Source organism: Camelina sativa, chromosome 1 (assembly GCF_000633955.1).
Source record: "Camelina sativa cultivar DH55 chromosome 1, Cs, whole genome shotgun sequence".
In the NCBI taxonomy this organism is placed as follows: Eukaryota; Viridiplantae; Streptophyta; class Magnoliopsida; order Brassicales; family Brassicaceae; genus Camelina; species Camelina sativa.
In genome coordinates this window covers 6836900-6853928 of record NC_025685.1, presented here as the reverse complement: position 1 = coordinate 6853928, position 17029 = coordinate 6836900, and the positions used below count along the sequence as shown (strand labels likewise).

Here is a 17029-nt window from a genome sequence, read left to right as displayed (position 1 = left end):
AAAAAAAAAAAAAAAAAAAAAAAAAGGAACGACGATTCGAAGACCATATAGAGAAGGAAGAGAGGAGAAATCAATGCAGAGGAGCTGTAGATGCTTCGAAACACGTGTAGACTAGAAAGAGACGAAGGTTCGCCGTAAAGATTTTAGGTCGCCGGTCGGAAGCGTTTCGCAGAGACGATGGAGTCTGAGGGTTTCTGGAAAAAAAAAAAAAAGTATGAGTGAGGAAGCAGACGGTGGAAAGATGCTTCATGGAAATTTTAGCTTAATTACGACGAATTAATTACTGTAATTGGCAAGTTTTTAACTCATTTTGACTACTCTGATTGGTGTGTCAACTATTACTTAAAAAATTTAAACACTTAATTTTTTTTTCCTACTTTTAAATCCTTTTACACGTCACAATTAACTTAACCCATTTCCCTATTAAGGCTATATTACCGTAGCTATAAACTATAGGCAGCTGTCATTTCATTTCAGGTTATTAATTTCTTTTTATTTTTATTTTAACTCCTCTAATATTTTTTTGATAATTTGTTTTGGCAATGACTAAAAAAAGACAATTTTTCATTTTTCTTTTGTGCACCAAAAACATTCATACTACAAATTAAAATAAACTTCCTCTATAAAATTATGTAACCTTTTTCAAAGACATATATATTCATACGAATGATTTGGTATAAGCAATGATCTATGTTGGAGTTTTAAAACATTTAAATTTCAACGAATGACATTTATTTATTTTGTCTCTCGCTCGGATGGTAATAAATAAGCTAAGCGATTGTTATATTTACACATGAATTTCAAACTTTTTTTTTGGACGTTTGAGATTGGCACCAAAGAGAAACATCCCCCTTTGTGTATTGAAATTGACAAATATACCCTTTAACCACTTACACTCACACGTTTCGTGAAAAAAAAAAAGAAAAAGAGGAGGCACACGTATAAACCCTAGCAGCGAGAGAGAGAGAGAGAGTCATTAAACCCTGAGAAAGCTTCTTTGTCGTCTAGTGAGCAGAGAGGATCACACTTTTTTCCTACGGCGGAAAAAAAAAAAATCTCCTCGAAATTGTAAGTACTCGAGAAATGGGTTTTTATTTCTTTACGCCTTGATGTTCTATCATATCACTCTCGAATCTTATTGTCTTGTTGTTGTTGTGTGTGCTTCTTCAGGATTCTGATCTCAATTGATTGAAGGAAGGAAGGAAGGAACTAATGTATTCGCTTTCGAGGATTCTCCGAAGGTAACTGCTTTGTCATCATTGATTTAGAGTTCTTGAGTTTACCGGAAAGCAAATTTTAGATCTTTCCACGGTTCATTTGGATTGAAAGTTTTTATCTTTTTCTTTGTTAATTGTGTATTTTAGGACTCGGAGTTATAACTTTGCATCCACTTCCACGTTTAGTGGCCCGGTTAGTAAATTAGAAGTATCAAGTTGTGACAAAGAAAGGGTCTTTAGATCAACTGGATTGATTTGTCATAAATCTCAAGGTTTAGTCAGACTCTATTCCACAAGAGATGTGTTTTCACGCTTCTTTGGCATCCATAAGCTTTCTTCTATAGCTGATGATGCTAAAGAAGACAAAGGAGATGAGGATGCTGCTGTAAGGGAAGAGGATTTGTCTGGATCAGAGGAGGTGATTCCTGTTTCTGGGGATGTAACAGAGGGAGTTGTTGTTGATGTTGATTCTTTATCCGAGTCTGAGCTTGGTGGTACTGATGTTGATGATGCGTCTGACAGTGGTCTTGGAATTGAAGTGGAGCATTCTAATGATGGGAAGACAACTAAGAAAAGAGTGAGCTCCGAGCTGTATGAATCTATTGTTGCCTATAAATCTGTGAAACATGTTCTTGAAAAATGGGTCAAAGAAGGTAAAGATTTGAGTCAAGCTGAGGTTTCTCATGCTATACACAATCTTCGTAAACGCAGATCCTTTGCTATGGCTTTGCAGGTAGTATAAATTTTCTCATTTTCTACGTTGCCACGTTGTTTATTGTTTTGTCTATCAACTCTCTTAATTTGTATGTCTTTGCTTTGGTTTTTACAGCTGTGGGAGTGGTTGCGAGCTAATAATAAGCAATTTGAGTTCACAGAGGCAAATTATGCTTCTCAACTGGATTTGGTGTCCAAAGTACATGGTCTACAAAAAGCCGAAAACTTTTTGAAGGATATTCCTGAATCTTTCAGGGGAGAAGTAGTGTACAGAACCCTGCTGGCTAATTGTGTGCTTAAGCACCATGTGAACAAAGCTGAAGATATTTTTAACAAAATAAGAGAACTAAAATTTCCAACAAGCGTGTTTGCTTGCAACCAGTTGCTTCTCCTCTACAGTATGCATGATAGGAAGAAGATAGCTGATGTTTTGTTACTCATGGAGAAAGAAAACATCAAGCCGAGTCGAGGTACCTATCAATTTTTAATCAATAGTAAAGGTTTAGCCGGGGACATAACTGGAATGGAGAAGATCGTGGAGACAATGAAGGAAGAAGGTATTGAGCTAGATCCAGAACTACAGTCTAGCCTGGCTAAGTACTACATAAGAGCAGGGCGTAAAGAGCGAGCTCGAGAAGTTATGAAGGAAATAGAAGGGAAAGGCTTGAAGCAAACTCCATGGGTGTGCCGTTCATTACTCCCTCTTTATGCAGACATAGGAGACAGTGACAATGTGAGAAGACTGAGTAGGTTTGTCGATGAAAATCCAAGATATGATAATTGCATTTCTGCCATTAAAGCATGGGGAAAGCTGAAGGATATCGAAGAAGCAGAGGCGGTGTTTGAGAGACTTGTGAAGAAGTATAACATTTTCCCCATGCTACCATATTTTGCCCTCATGGAGATATACACAGAGAACAAGATGCTAGCGAAAGGTAAAGATCTGGTTAAAAGAATGGGAAATGCAGGAATTAAGATTGGCCCTTCAACATGGCATGCTCTTGTGAAGCTCTACATCAAAGTGGGAGAAGTTGGGAAAGCTGAGTTGATATTGAAGAGAGCGACAAAGGATAACAAGATGAGACCTATGTTCATTTCCTACATGGTGATTCTTGAGGAGTACTCAAAAAGAGGGGATGTTCATAACGCGGAGAAGGTTTTCCTGAGGATGAAAAGTGCAGGCTATGCAGCTCAGCTTATGCAGTATGAAACCGTTCTCATGGCTTATATAAACGCCAAAACTCCTGCTTATGGGATGATTCAGAGGATGAAGGCAGATAATGTGTTCCCGAATAAGACTCTTGCTGCGAAACTGGCTCGTGTTAATCCGTTTAGTAAGAGTCCAGTGTCTGTTTTACTTGACGAATGATCGATCATAATCATCTTGTGTATTGAGCTGCTAAGTTTTTGTTCTGACTGCTGCTATTGCTAAGCTAGGAAATAAGAAGAATAAGAGTATTCATTTTCAGTCAAATCAAATTTCTCACTTTTGAGTTTTTTTCTAGTCTCATGAGGGTAGAAGTGACATACTAAAAACACAAAGACTATGATAAAGCTGCAGCAAGTGTATTTCAGAGGGAGGAAGAGTATCCTTAGACTTTGTTCATCTGTACAAATGTTTCTAGTACAATCTCAATTCCAACTTGTATCCCCGCAAAACGTGCTCTTTGTCATCATTGTTCATCTTCCTGAGAAAGCAAAACACCATAGAGGATGAGTGTTGAACGTCTTCTCCGCCAATCGCTATGAAGTAGCAATCCGGCAAATCTAGAGTTTGGTGAGAAGTACCATTGTTGTTGTTAAATGAAACATGATCAACACTTATTGATACTACAAAAACATGATTAAATTTTTTTTGTAAATTGGATGAAGATGAATAACCGTTGCTAAAAAAATTCGATATGTTACGCAATAAAGCCCAGAACGCATGAAAATAAATGCGGTGAGCGTGGATCGAACACGCGACCTTCAGATCTTCAGTCTGACGCTCTCCCAACTGAGCTATCCCCGCATTGTTGTTTTATGAAGTAAACTTAAAAACTTAAACTATTTACTCTATTTTCTACTTTAATTATCGGTGTTGACTTCGTCACCGCTTTGGGAAAGACGGAAACGGGAAAAAAAAACACACACACACACAGACGACGAAGAAATCTACAACACGGTGGTCGTCGTCGAATCGAAGAAGATGAAATCGTTCAAGGAAGAATACACTTTGGGTACGTGCCTCTCTTTTAAGATCAATCACCGTTTTGTGGTTTGATTGAAAAACAAATTAATGAATAATAACCTTATCTCTAGTTTTATTTTTTTTTGGCAGATGAGAGGCTCGCTGAGTCGCATGAGATTATCGCTAAGTATCCTACTCGGATTCCAGTAAGTCTTTATTCATCTTATCTCCTTTTTTTCCAACTGTTTCGTCTGATTCTATTCAGAGTTGTTTTGTTTTGTTATGTCGGAACTCAAATTTGTTGGATCAAATTTTTTGCAGGTGATTGCTGAGAAGTATTGCAAAACAGATCTGCCTGAAATCGAGAAAAAGAAGTAATAACCTTTCATCCTAAGTTTTGGTTTTTATGATCATCCTGATGCTGATGAATTGTTTTATAACCTATTTGAGTCTGGTCTTTAGTATCACTGTTGTATGAAGTAATGTTCTTTGGGAAATAATGATCACAAGTGTGTGTCTTTCAATGTTTTAGGTTTCTGGTTCCAAGAGATATGTCAGTAGGGCAATTCATATACATATTGGGCGCTAGATTGCATTTGTCTCCTGGTAAAGCCTTGTTCGTGTTTGTGAACAACACTCTGCCTCAAACAGGTGAGTGTTTCTTCTTTTGCTACTGGGGTTTTTTTTTTTTGCTTCTCTAGGCATAGTTGTTCTAATGTTTTCTGTCTCTGCAGCTGCTCTTATGGACTCGGTCTACGAATCTTACAAAGACGAAGATGGGTTTGTTTACATGTGCTATAGCAGTGAGAAAACATTTGGTTGAAACAAACTACGTTAGTGTGTACAAATACTTCAACATAAGCTGTTTACTTCATCAGAAAACACACACTTGTAAGCTTTAAATTACTGCGTGCTATATCCTTAGACTTTGTTCGTCTGTGTAAATGTTTCTAGTACAATCTCAATTCCAGCTTGTGTTTTCCCAAAAGGTGCTCTTTGTCATCATTGTTCATCAGGCTTCATGGTACAAACACAAGAATTTATATTTTAGCATTATAACGTGAAAAACTAAGAGATGCTTTATGACAAAAATATGAGTTAGAAGTAGGAACAAGATAGAGAAAACTTTTTGAAACCAGAGTTGCTTTTGCACCTTTCAAAATGGCAAAAGGCAGAGAATTTTGGTGAAAATTTTCAAATCCGAGGATAGATTTTAAGTGCTTCCATATGGTTGCCTTAAGTTTACGAAACCGAGTTAGAGAAGAAGAACAACCAGCTCTGTCTCTAAGACAGAGGCCTCTGCACCATCACTTGTGAATCACAGATGGCACGAGATATTCAGGATCCAACTTATGACTATGAAGAAGATCATTTTAATAGAGTTGATACTCTTTTTTGTCCTTTTAATCTAAACAATATTAAGGGATACAAAGGATGTTTGGTGGTAGCCGCCAAAGGAAGCAATGCAGACATCTTGAAAACTCGAATTAATCTATCAACCTTACGTAAAGGCTATTGATTTCATGCTATTTGTACACAAAATTATCTATTCTGTTGTCCAGGAAGGCTCTATTATATGCAGCCATTATTTACGATCAACACGCTGTGTCAGCAGGAATATTTCCACATTTGAACCACACTTCGTATTACATGTGAACACAAGTGTAATCAATTAAGCTTCTCATCAGTTTGTGTAACAGGTTAATCAAAACCCAAAGAACAGCCAAGCCCATAACTGTATATAGGTCTCTAGTTAGCTAACCGGTTGGTATGACATCACACTCGTGATGTGATGTGTGTATGAATTGTGCAATGGGACCAAAAAGAAAGGCTAGAGAGAATCTTATTTTTGGCATGTACGTATGGTTGTGATAAGACAAGCGGCATGGTCACGATTATTCTAAAACGGGACCATTCGTTGTCGTTTCATCTACAAAACCACATGGAGAGAAGGATATTACAAAAGAAGGAAACAGAGAGACTACGATTCATTTGTCTTTTCCAAAGTAAGCTTTCTTTTAGCTTATATCTAGTTGTTTTTTTTTTACAGTCAAAATCATACTCATGAATATTCATGAATGTACTTTTGTGAGTTCGTGTGTTATAAAGTTGTTAAAATGTTTCCATATATACAAAACAGTTGCAGTTTGGCAATTCTTGTTTAGACCAAAAACCAACGATAATGTTGAAGTTCACAGTCGAAGAAAAAAAAAACTTAATTGTACTGTAAAAATCGTTTATTGTATTGTATTGGATCTAGCAATTAAATGATAGCACAAGAAAACACATTTAGCATCTCAGAGTAAGACAAGGACACGACTATGCATTAATTTCATTCCCTTTGTCATATATAAGGTGAATTATCTCTATAAGTTGTTTTTAGTGTATGAGGCAACTCAAGATGATTTGTCTTCATCCTACTCTTATCGCTATCTTCTTCCTCCACAGCCTCTCAATCCTCTTTAACATTAGGATCATGCGTTTCATCACTCAATAAAACCGCGTGTAGCATATATTAAGATCCACATAAATCTATCTATTACTAATTTACTACATATACATACAGCTACACCTAATAGTATAAAGTAAAATATATGCTACACGTATATTCTATCTAATTAATTGACATTAAGCTCTCTAATTATATGCATACAATTTTGTAAATTCCATATGACTCTAGTACTTACTCGATTAACGAGTTCATAACTTCATATACATAACTTGAATATACACCTTATAAGTATATATTTTTGCATTGAAAAAAATCAAAAGACCTATATTAAAAAAAAAAAAACTAAATCCGAAAATAGAATAAATTTCCTATGTAGTCATTAGTTAATTCTATGAAATACTGTACATGATTTTGCTTTTTTTTAAAAAAAATAGCTAAATTTATTCTATCTAAATTCAGGAAAAAAAAACTATATAAATGATTGTCGGTCACAATATATTAGGCAGCTACCATGTATATATAAATTATTCACAAATCCTCACGAAAATGGAATCTTATTTAATATGTTTGTTACTATTAGAAAATGAAAATTTCCATTATTTTTGCTAAAAATTGCAAAACTGTTTGACAAAAACAAGAAAACTTTTTGGAAATTTGTGGAATCATGATTATGTTCTCTGATGAGCTTTTCGAGCAAAAACCATAAAGCAAACCTAAGATAACCATAACTTTTGCTTTCTATAGTTATCTTCTACTACAACTACACATCGTCGAGCTCACAAAATGAAGAAAACTTCTCCGCAGGAACTTGTCACCATCCACGGCAATCACCAAGAAACCTTCACCGGAGACAATATGGACTACTACTCTTACTTCGACGACTCATGTATCCAAGACATTAACTACTTCGTCAAAACCATTGCCGGAATCAAATCCAAAGGAATCAGACCAGACCTCATTGGTTCCATCATCGCTCACTACGCTTCCAAGTGGCTCCCTGACCTCTCCGGCAATGTCTCCGCCATCATCTCCACCTCTAGTGACACACAACAGCCAGAAAGCGTCACGGCGTCTGTAATGAAGAAACGTTTCTTCGTGGAAACACTTATCGGAATCCTCCCGCCGGAGAAAGACTCTGTTCCTTGCAATTTCCTCCTCCGTCTCCTAAGGACGGCGAAAATGGTCGGAGCTAATCCGAATTACTTGACTGAGATTGAAACTAGAGTATCGTGGCAGCTCGACCAAGCTTCGCTTAAGGAGCTTATGATACCTTCCTTCAGCTACACGTCAGGCACGTTGCTTGACGTTGACCTTGTGACGCGTCTTGTGAAGAAATTCGCAGGATTAGATAGTGAAGGTGTTAAAACTGGTGCTGCTCTTGTTAAAGTGGCCAAGCTTGTTGACTCTTACCTCGCTGAAGCAGCCGTTGACGGTGGTTTGACTCTACCAGAGTTTATCTCCTTAATCGAAGCTCTTCCTAGCCATGCTCGTACCACAGAGGATGGCTTGTACCGCGCCATTGATACATATCTCAAGGTAATAAAGATTTAAACTTCAGATTCAACTCAACTGAAAAGTAAGGCTCAATTCAAGATTTGAATTCAATTGCAGGCACATCCTCAGGTGTTGAAGCAAGAAAGGAAAGAACTTTGCAGACTTATTGATAGCAGAAAGCTATCACCGGAAGCAGCTCTCCACGCGGCTCAGAATGATCGTTTGCCGGTGAGAGCAATCATTAGAGTTCTTTTCACCGAACAGACAAAGCTAAGTCGTCACATTGACTGGAATGGTAGCTCAATAAGCAGCACAACGAGGAGTCCAACAAACCCTTCTGGTTCACATTACTTCGAGGGAGGTGCTGCAGCACGGTGTTTGTCTAAACGTGAGATAAACGTTCAACAAGCCGAGATAAGAAGGTTGAGAGAGGATGTTGCGAGGCTGCAGAGCGAGTGCAGTGCAATGCATTTGCAGCTGGAGAGGCTTATGGAGAAGAAGAGTAGTGGTGGGAGTAAAGGGTTTTTCAGGTGGAAGAGGCTCGGGTTAGTATCGTCAATTAGAGGCAGTGTTGGTGTTGACAAGGGTGAGGAAGAATCAGGTGACAATGAAGGATTTGAGCCTCGGACTCCTGGGAATATGAAGACAAGGCTTGTCAAAGGAAGAACAACACCTTCAAGGTGGAGAAAATCTATGTCTTGAATCTTGCATTAATGAGAACAATACAACAAGTAGCTGTTATTACACATAGAGGAGCAACAATGGGGAAGTCCTTTTTATACACAACAGTGAATAAAACAACTTGATCACAATACTAAACAAATGCATATATGTAGAGAAGTGGGAGTGTATCGATGAAAGCTTTCATCAGGCTCTTTAGAATTTGACAGCGCGTTTGATTGTTTGGAGAGATGACTTGATGAAGTTGTTCTTGACAAGATAATCGCTCTCATCATCATTCCTTGAAACCACTGGCTTCTTCCTGATGCAGTCAATTCCCTTTTTCATTCCGAAGAGGAGCGATGGAGATGATGGAATCCTTCTGAAAGCTCTAGCACTCTCTGATCTCTTCACAACTTTGTCTCTGCCACTCTTCTCTGGTGTGTTCTTCAAATCAAATCTCATTCTGCTTCTGCGAGAACTTTCAGTTCTTGTTTCCACCTTGCTTGTGTTGTTGTTTGTCGTCTCCTCAGCCTGCAACTTCAAGTCCACTTCTTCTTCATCAACCTTTTCAAGCATAGGGAACTTTTGGTCCAGTTTCTCTATCATTTCATCAATCTTCTTGTCGCTTCCTTCGGTTTGAAGATCACCACAGGGATCGTTTTTGTTGTTGTTCTCCAGTAATATATGAAGCCAATTCTCAACATTTCCTTTGCCTCGCTCTATCCTGCTTTCCTCATCTTCCTCAATCTCTGGTGCCTTGAAAACATGGAATGCTCTGAAGCTTCTGCTGCCTCTCTTCCTTTCTTCTACATCCAGCTTTTCTTCAACTGGTTCATTATCTTCTAAAGCGACAAGACACTTCTCAGATACCTCTGGATTCTTCTGTTCCTCTTCCACCTCCTCTATTTCCCCATGCTTCTGAGTTTCAGCCTCAGAAGCTGCTGCTTTATGCTCTTCCTCAAAGTATACCCTTAACTCCTTGTGTGACGACATTTCTTCACTTGTTCCAGGAAGATACAGAGAGAGCTTCCTGTCTCTATCGTCCAGCAACAGGTCATCATCTTCATCTTTCAACAAAAGTCTAGATCTTTTCCTTGCTTTCTCCAATTCAGGCCTCGCTTGATTCTCCAGCTCCTCTCTTTCTTTAAACTTCTTGTGAAGTTCTTTCTCTGAACCATCACAAATAGCCTTTTGCGCCTCTAGTCTTGCCATAAGCGCACTACTCGCTGCCTGGTTTAGCCTCACTTGTTCTTTATACACAACACTCCTACAAACCAACAAGCCACATTAAACAACCTTATCGAGTTATATTTGCCTTAAGTATATATAAATGCAACTGTTGTATAGAGAAAATCTCTTACTGGTGCATAGCATCGCGGATCATCTTCTCAAGTGTATTCCTGTACGAGCATTGAGCTTCTGCCAATCTCCTGCACTTTTCAGCTCTTCTTCTTCGCTTGACCAGCTCGTTCTCTAGCTCCTGAATGGTAAGCCGCTCTTCATTGTTCTTTATTGTCAAATCATTTGCTTCATCATCTAACTTTTTCATCTCGGCTCTCATATTCTGTGATTCCTCTCGGTGTCTCAGTGAGTCTCTCGCAGCAGCAATGGCGTGATACGGATTTTTCTTTAAGTCTGGAGTCTCATTCTCTTTTGTTGCACCAAATCTCATCTCCCGTGCTGCAATATGTATAGTTGATTTAATACAACAGTAGATTTAATAAACGAAAAGCCTGAGTAGTAGTTAGTTACTAACCAGGTGTTTGACGATTGTAATCAAGTGATCTCAAGACTAATGAAGGGTCATACGGATCTCTTCTAGAAACAACAACTGCAGCTGAGGCAAGCCCAAACTTCTCCTTTGATTCAACAAAATGTTGTGGGAAATGGTGTGAATCAACCGTTTGTGAACCGTTGAGTTCCTCACATTCGCCTTCTTGGAACAAGAATGAGAATGCTCTCCTCCTAATTACGTTTGCATTTGATTAAGGTGTTTGTCCATCAAAAAAATATATAATGTGTGGTAATTTGGTTGTTACTTTAGTACCTGAAATCAGAACAAGAAGCAGCAAAAATGGATAAGAACTGATTAACAGAAATGCCCACTTGAAGATCCCACCATGGTACAAGGAACTCAAGTTTGTCCTTCTTGTTCTTGCGTGCCTGCCATTGCACTACCCTTAAGTTGCTTGGTACTGTTAAACCTCCTCCTACAAAAAAACAATTTAGATTCAGAGAAAGCTTTAATCAATCAGACAACAACAAGTCAAAAGTATTTTTTTTTTTTTTAAAAACAAGAGGGAGATGTCTCTGTATAAGTAAGTACTTGAGCAAGGGAACCAATGATCAAAACCCCAAGCAAGAGGAGAAGCTGAATCAGCGTGGAAGTAAAGAACATTCCCATACGGATCAATACGAATAACAGCTGGATCAAACCCAGCATTTCTGCAAACAAAACCCAACATCATTCATAAGCATCTGCAAAATTGACTACTACAAGTGTTGTTGTTAAAAAAGTTTGTGATTAGTAATAAGCCAATACGTACCCTAGATGATTAAGTTGTTTCCACAGGAGACTCAAGAAGATCTTAGGTTTTGCTGTTGGCCTCGCTTTCGGATCAATTACTGGAAACATCTCATCTACTTCTCTGCATCTCAAACTCTTCACGACAAACAAACCAATTCCACATATAAGGTTTTTGTACTTAAGAATATAAAAAAAAAAAAAAACAGAATTGAGCAACCCGAGATTTCAATTATTCTAAGAACCCTAACTTTATGGTTCAATTATCCCCAAGTTTAGCAATCTTGGTCTGAGAATTAAGAAACCCTAGGTTCGAATTATTTATAAAAACCCTAATTTTTATGGTTTCAATTTCCACCAAAGTTAGCAATCTCGATCTGGCTAATACATGATTTGGGTCAAAAATTACCTCGTTCTGCTGAAGAATGTAGGGCGTGAAAGTAAAAGGAGGACCATTTCTATACGGGAAAACATCAAAATCGCGACAGATCTTAGCGTAAGCTCTCGGATAGCCCTGAGCTTCCTCGATCACCAGATCTTCCTCCGTTATACCATATTCTTCCAACATCTTCACCGCCAGATCAACTATCTCTCTCTAGATTTGTGTGTGTGTTTGACTAAAAAGAGAAAGCAAAAACCTTTTGAGAGTTCTGTTTTAGTTCAGGCAAGAAGAAGAGGGAGATAAACAAAAACAAACTCAAACAACGGTCGGATTTTTCTGAGTTTAACGATGACCAAAACAGTCCCTTTATTTATCTATTATTTTAATATTAAAAAGGAGCCACGTAAGCATAAAAACGGCCGTGTGGGACTGTAACGGCTATATATGCCACGTCGGACCCACGCTCCACCTCTTCTGCTTTGTTTTTTTTAATTAATTTGGTTGGTTTGGTTGGGGTCTCTCTATGGTGACGTTGCTGATTTTTCTTGACAATTCTTGTGACCAAAAACTTTAATACTTTTGTATGTTCTTACCTCGGATCTTTTTGAATTTTTAAAAATCTGAATCAAAAAGGACTAATGATTACAATTCTTTTTTTTTTGGGCTTTAACCAACTAATTAGCCGGTTAAGTTTGTGTGATTACATTGTTTACTTTGGTGAACTGATTACATGTAATAACTAATAAGATAGCTAAGACGCTTGACCCTGTTGTAGGATCACTCACTCCATACACACAACAGTCAGGTGTAACGACAAAATATTTAATATATCAATGAAACTGATGCATGATTCTAAAATTTCAATATCAATTTAGAATGTTCCCACTTGGAGCTACGAACCGTCTTGATTTTTTTTTTTATATATATATATGAGAAATGTTATATTGTGGAAAGGTAGATATCGAATTATATCTATCTTCCTAAAACGTCAGATGATTCACACTAGCTTGTATATATTTCGCATGCACTATTTTATTATTTCACCTAATCCACTCTTAATTGTACATATCAGCAAAAGCCGTGGTTCATGCATGTGAAACAATTGGATTGTACCCCACTGTTTTAGTTTAACACTTCGACTCTCTCTTTCTTTATAATAACAAAGCGACTCATCAAATTCTTCACTGAACACAAACACAAGCTAATTGATTCTTAATCCGATCCTCAAAGAAAAATAATGACGATAAGTTCAAGAACCCAATTTCTTCCCCTTTCTCTCCCGTTCATCGACTTCTCGGTTCCAAACCTCAAACCGGAAACTCCCGAGTGGGACTCAGTGAGATCTCAAGTCCGAAAAGCCCTAGAAGAATACGGATGTTTCGATGCCTTCTTCGATGGAGCTTCAAAAGAGCTAAGGAAGGCACTGTTCGAGGCCTCGGAGGAAGTCTTTTCATTTACCTTTGGAGACCAAATTGAGTGCAAAGTCAGAGAAACGTAACTACGGATACGCCGGTCAGATCCCGACTATGCCTTTATTCGAAGGCATGGGTTTTGATGGTGTAGATAATCCTCATGTTGTCGATGACTTGACTCACAAGCTTTGGCCTCATGGCAACATCACCTTCAGGTTCATGTCAAAAAAAAACTTGTATCACAATTTAACATTTATTCATATGATCTATCCATTTGTATTATATGGTATTAGTTTTTTTATACTAAAATTCGACAGAAGTATTGATTATGAAATAGTAAAATTTGCGATATATATTTCAGCAAGAATGTTCAGTCGTTTGCGGCAAAGCTATAGCTCAATTAGATGTGATGGTGAGGACAATGATCATGGAGAGTTTTGGGCTCGAGAAATACGTAAAGGAGCATCTTAACTCATCGAATAACCGCTTTCATTTATTTAAATACAAAGGAATTGACAATACTAATAACAGAAGAGGAGCTAGGACTTGACCCTCACATCGGTAGACATTTCCTCACCATACTTTGTCAGAACGATGTTGTAGACGGCTTGGAGATCAAAACTAAAGACGGTGAAGAGTGGATCAAAGCTAAGCCATCTCAAGACTCTTCTTACCTCGTTATAGCCGGAGCCTCTCTTCATGTAAAAATCAAGCTTTTTCTTGAGTCTCAAGATTTTCATCCTTTACAATCTTTAGTTATGTGATAACCGGCTTATACATAAAAGATGCGTTTTGCAGGTGCTGTTGAACGGTGAGGTGTTTCCTCCGATACACCGTGTGGTTATAACAGGAGATAAAGATCGGCACGTGGCTGGATTGTTCTTGCGTCCTAAAGAAGGACTTATCATAAATGCTCCTGAGAGATAGTAGATGATGAACATCCTCGTCTTTATAAGCCTTTTGATTATGAGGATTACTTGAAATTCAACTACACGAATACCAAAGGGATAGATCTATTTAATCTCAAGACTTACTGTGCCCTTGAATCTTTGTGATGCCTTGTGGATAAATATGTATCATTTGATCACTTGCTGATTTACTCTCGAGTTGGTTTTTTGCTACCTTTTACTTTGCCTTATCGACTCTTGAGCTTGTGATAAAACCTAATTTGCAGAAACTCCATAAATTACTTTTTTTTCATTGATTACATCAGAAGCAGAATTTTCACCATTGATCTTTCTTGTGATAACCTACGGTTCATTTCGAATTTTAATAATGTGAATTTAAAGTGGTAGTAGCTAGTTACAGTTTTAGTGTATTCAGTACAGGTGTAAGTTTAAGGATATTAACCTTGCCTGGCTCTAAAAGACTAAAACCTTTGAACACTGATGAAAAGCCTTGCACCACAACGTACGGAAGTATATATACAGTACGTAATCAGGAATGGACGTATTTAGTGTGGTAGATAAGTGATAACGATGAATCAATGATGGCATCGTTAATTTGGGCCAAGAAAAAAGTAAGAGCGAGAGAGGGATCGGGTGAATCTTTGCTGTTTATGGTTTACACTGCACATGGGTAGGTCACAGTTGTAACAAATCATATGAGTTCGTTTCATAATCACATATCTTAACATTTGACAAATCCCGACTATTTTGTTGTACAGAAAGACAATATGGAAAGACAAAAACTAGCTCGACATACCGAACATGTCGGTGTTTTCTATAATTGATATTAATGATATCAAATGCAAGAGAGTGGATACATCTACAGTATTTAAAGATTCATTGTAAAATAAAAAGAATAAGCTTAAAACATTATTAAAAAAAAAAAAGCAATCTTCATTTTAAATGTGAGATTGTGATTGTGAAAAAGAAAAAAAGAGTTATACGTATTTTATAAAGAATAAAAGATTCAAATATTTTATAAAAGTAAATAATATGGATACGTATTACATATGTTTCCTACACATATATATATCGATCCCTTAACAAGAAAGTTGAAACAAATTAATGTCTTAACTCAACACTCAAGAAACAAGTAGTGTATACATATATATATATATATATATAGCTGTCTTTCTGAAGATAATTATGCAAATCATAACTTGAAATTTCGCAGAATAATATACTATAACATATATTTTATATAACATGAATAGGAAAAATGTTCTAAAGGATATTGATGATTAATTAAGTTTAAGGTTAAATTAATTAACCAGCAGCTCCTTGACTCTTGTTTCAAATCATCATCACTCGTCTACTCCTCTAGGCTGCAGCCCAAACCCGGTAGCATCCGATCTTTTCATTATCCTCAACCTCTTGCATGATTCTATGAACATTCTGCAAACCAAAAAAAATCGAAACTCTCATTAATTTTGTTTGTGATACAATATCTTGTAATGGATTATAATACAAGTCAAAGAATATGAACATACCCCCAAGGTACATCTCCGGCAAGCATCCAGTCTCCATCTTTGTCTTCGTATATGGTAACGTATTCGCAGTTATCACCATCTTTGAAGGCCACACCTACACATATATATGTATGTTTATATTTATTTGTGTTGATTATATTGAGATATGTAGAAAAGTCTAATTAACAGCAACACAAGTAGTGTAAAATCTCTGATTTTAAAACTAATTTTTTCTAATAAAAAAAATTATGAATTGATTGAAACGTACGTCTAACTTTTCTATAAACAGAACTTTTGATATATTTCCAAACAGTTTCGGAGTTAAATTACCAGTTAAACCGTGCATCTGAAAATTTTAGGACTAATCTGAAATCACCTAAATGAAAATTCCCCTGATGACTAATAAAGATATCGATCAACCTATTCGTCCTTTTCATAACACTCTTTAGAGTCTATAGCATCGCTACGACAAGTACAATACTAATTAAACTCCTAACTCAAAAATTATAGAACTTATTGATTTGTACTAGTATATTGTCATTGTATCATAAATTAAGTTGTCGGTTGTCGACCAAAAAAATAGAAGAGAACAGTACTGAAATACTTATAATTAACTAAGAGATACTAGCAGTTTCATTTCCACATGTGAATTTCTTCTTAGTTCTAACATTACGTCTAAAACACTCAAGTTCTTAATCGGACGTCTCTCGTATGTATAATTAGTTTTTTTCTTTTTTCACCACTCTACTTTTGCGGGAAGAGAGAAGCAATTGTTACTAACCGATGCCACGGATACCGAAGAGCTTATCAAGAGCAAAGGCTAGATCATCATAACCTTGGCTCGAACCAAGATCCATCTTCCTCAAGTAAGGCACACCATCCATGCTCACTTTCACATACCCTAACCCCACTTTCGTCGTCGAAGCATCCTTGCAGCTGTTTTTCCTACGGTAAGAGCAAACCGGCGGCCATCCCACCACCTGACTTTTCGCCGCCGGCGAATCATTAACTTTCTCCACGTCACCACCAGATGAAACAACACCGCTTTCACATTGATCACTGCTACTACCCGAAGACGTCATGATCATCTCAGTGAATGCTCTCTTCTTCATCATCTTCTCCGCCACATCTCTCCCCGGAAGACCCAATCTCAGCTCCGTTATCTCAAGCCCGAGTCCTTCTTTCTCCATTTCTTGTACTTCTTTCTTTCTTATTTTTTTTCCTTTTTACAATTTGATACAATTTATGAAATGAGAACTTTCTTCTCCTACACTTCTCTTTGTTGTAGTAATGGCACCGCGTCGTGCTTTTTATATGTTGCTTCGTTGGTCCACACGATACAACCGATGTAAGCGAATGAGAGATGGACACGTGGAGTCATTTGATATCTAAAGTCTTCTTTGTTCATTTTATTCAGTTTGTGTGGGGAGACAAAGTGGGGGCAAAGACAGGTCAACTGAGGATGCGGTGGTCGGTCACATGAGAGACATAAGTTTGGTGCTGTTTTTATATTTTTCTTAAAGTTAATAAAGACCGGCATTACAAGGTGGTTAAGGGAACAGATCCTACGGTTGTGAAATTTTCT

General features: G+C 37.3%; 5 protein-coding genes, 1 non-coding gene and 1 pseudogene across 6 annotated transcripts; 4 read left to right on the top strand and 3 right to left on the bottom strand.

The window, feature by feature from the left end:
* Positions 953-3399, top strand: LOC104780373 (pentatricopeptide repeat-containing protein At3g15590, mitochondrial-like). Its single transcript, XM_010504872.1, has 4 exons — positions 953-1068; positions 1171-1241; positions 1365-1950; positions 2047-3399. Exons 2-4 carry the CDS (start codon positions 1213-1215, stop codon positions 3298-3300), a joined length of 1869 nt encoding a protein of 622 aa, XP_010503174.1. The 5' UTR covers positions 953-1068; positions 1171-1212; the 3' UTR covers positions 3301-3399.
* TRNAF-GAA lies at positions 3870-3942 on the bottom strand. Its single transcript has one exon. It is a non-coding gene; the product is annotated as a tRNA-Phe (tRNA).
* Positions 4025-5089, top strand: LOC104780361 (autophagy-related protein 8i). The gene is made up of 5 exons (XM_010504863.2): positions 4025-4150; positions 4252-4307; positions 4423-4475; positions 4634-4752; positions 4836-5089. Exons 1-5 carry the CDS (start codon positions 4120-4122, stop codon positions 4922-4924), a joined length of 348 nt encoding a protein of 115 aa, XP_010503165.1. The 5' UTR covers positions 4025-4119; the 3' UTR covers positions 4925-5089.
* LOC104780347 (root phototropism protein 3-like) lies at positions 7164-8828 on the top strand. Its single transcript, XM_010504847.2, has 2 exons — positions 7164-8089; positions 8165-8828. Exons 1-2 carry the CDS (start codon positions 7337-7339, stop codon positions 8747-8749), a joined length of 1338 nt encoding a protein of 445 aa, XP_010503149.1. The 5' UTR covers positions 7164-7336; the 3' UTR covers positions 8750-8828.
* LOC104780351 lies at positions 8728-11957 on the bottom strand. Its single transcript, XM_010504853.2, has 7 exons — positions 11644-11957; positions 11257-11372; positions 11037-11155; positions 10758-10920; positions 10467-10675; positions 10072-10390; positions 8728-9977 (listed from the first exon to the last, which is right to left on the bottom strand). Exons 1-7 carry the CDS (start codon positions 11800-11802, stop codon positions 8924-8926), a joined length of 2139 nt encoding a protein of 712 aa, XP_010503155.1. The 5' UTR covers positions 11803-11957; the 3' UTR covers positions 8728-8923.
* LOC104704897 lies at positions 12742-14083 on the top strand (annotated as a pseudogene).
* LOC104780337 (auxin-responsive protein IAA19-like) lies at positions 15023-16729 on the bottom strand. Its single transcript, XM_010504839.2, has 3 exons — positions 16226-16729; positions 15466-15559; positions 15023-15370 (listed from the first exon to the last, which is right to left on the bottom strand). The coding sequence occupies exons 1-3, from the start codon at positions 16632-16634 to the stop codon at positions 15280-15282; spliced, it is 594 nt and encodes a 197-aa protein (XP_010503141.1). The 5' UTR covers positions 16635-16729; the 3' UTR covers positions 15023-15279.

What these genes read in the sequence shown, in the direction of transcription:
- LOC104780373 (XM_010504872.1), top strand. Translation starts at nt 1,213, where the DNA reads ATGTATTCGCTTTCGAGGATTCTCCGAAG. An exon ending in CTTTCGAGGATTCTCCGAAG is followed by an intron (nt 1,242 to 1,364) that starts GTAACTGCTTTG and finishes TGTGTATTTTAG; the next exon opens with GACTCGGAGTTATAACTTTG. An exon ending in CCTTTGCTATGGCTTTGCAG is followed by an intron (nt 1,951 to 2,046) that starts GTAGTATAAATT and finishes TGGTTTTTACAG; the next exon opens with CTGTGGGAGTGGTTGCGAGC.
- LOC104780361 (XM_010504863.2), top strand. Translation starts at nt 4,120, where the DNA reads ATGAAATCGTTCAAGGAAGAATACACTTTGG. An exon ending in CCTGAAATCGAGAAAAAGAA is followed by an intron (nt 4,476 to 4,633) that starts GTAATAACCTTT and finishes TCAATGTTTTAG; the next exon opens with GTTTCTGGTTCCAAGAGATA. An exon ending in CAACACTCTGCCTCAAACAG is followed by an intron (nt 4,753 to 4,835) that starts GTGAGTGTTTCT and finishes CTGTCTCTGCAG; the next exon opens with CTGCTCTTATGGACTCGGTC.
- LOC104780347 (XM_010504847.2), top strand. Translation starts at nt 7,337, where the DNA reads ATGAAGAAAACTTCTCCGCAGGAACTTGTCACCATCCACGGCAATCAC. An exon ending in CCATTGATACATATCTCAAG is followed by an intron (nt 8,090 to 8,164) that starts GTAATAAAGATT and finishes ATTCAATTGCAG; the next exon opens with GCACATCCTCAGGTGTTGAA.
- LOC104780351 (XM_010504853.2), bottom strand. Translation starts at nt 11,802, where the DNA reads ATGTTGGAAGAATATGGTATAACGGAGGAAGATCTGGTGATCGAGGAA. An exon ending in TCATTGGTTCCCTTGCTCAA is followed by an intron (nt 10,921 to 11,036) that starts GTACTTACTTAT and finishes GTTTTTTTGTAG; the next exon opens with GAGGAGGTTTAACAGTACCA. An exon ending in TTACAATCGTCAAACACCTG is followed by an intron (nt 10,391 to 10,466) that starts GTTAGTAACTAA and finishes TACATATTGCAG; the next exon opens with CACGGGAGATGAGATTTGGT.
- LOC104780337 (XM_010504839.2), bottom strand. Translation starts at nt 16,634, where the DNA reads ATGGAGAAAGAAGGACTCGGGCTTGAGATAACGGAGCTGAGATTGGGT. An exon ending in CTTCGGTATCCGTGGCATCG is followed by an intron (nt 15,560 to 16,225) that starts GTTAGTAACAAT and finishes ATATATGTGTAG; the next exon opens with GTGTGGCCTTCAAAGATGGT. An exon ending in GCCGGAGATGTACCTTGGGG is followed by an intron (nt 15,371 to 15,465) that starts GTATGTTCATAT and finishes TTTGGTTTGCAG; the next exon opens with AATGTTCATAGAATCATGCA.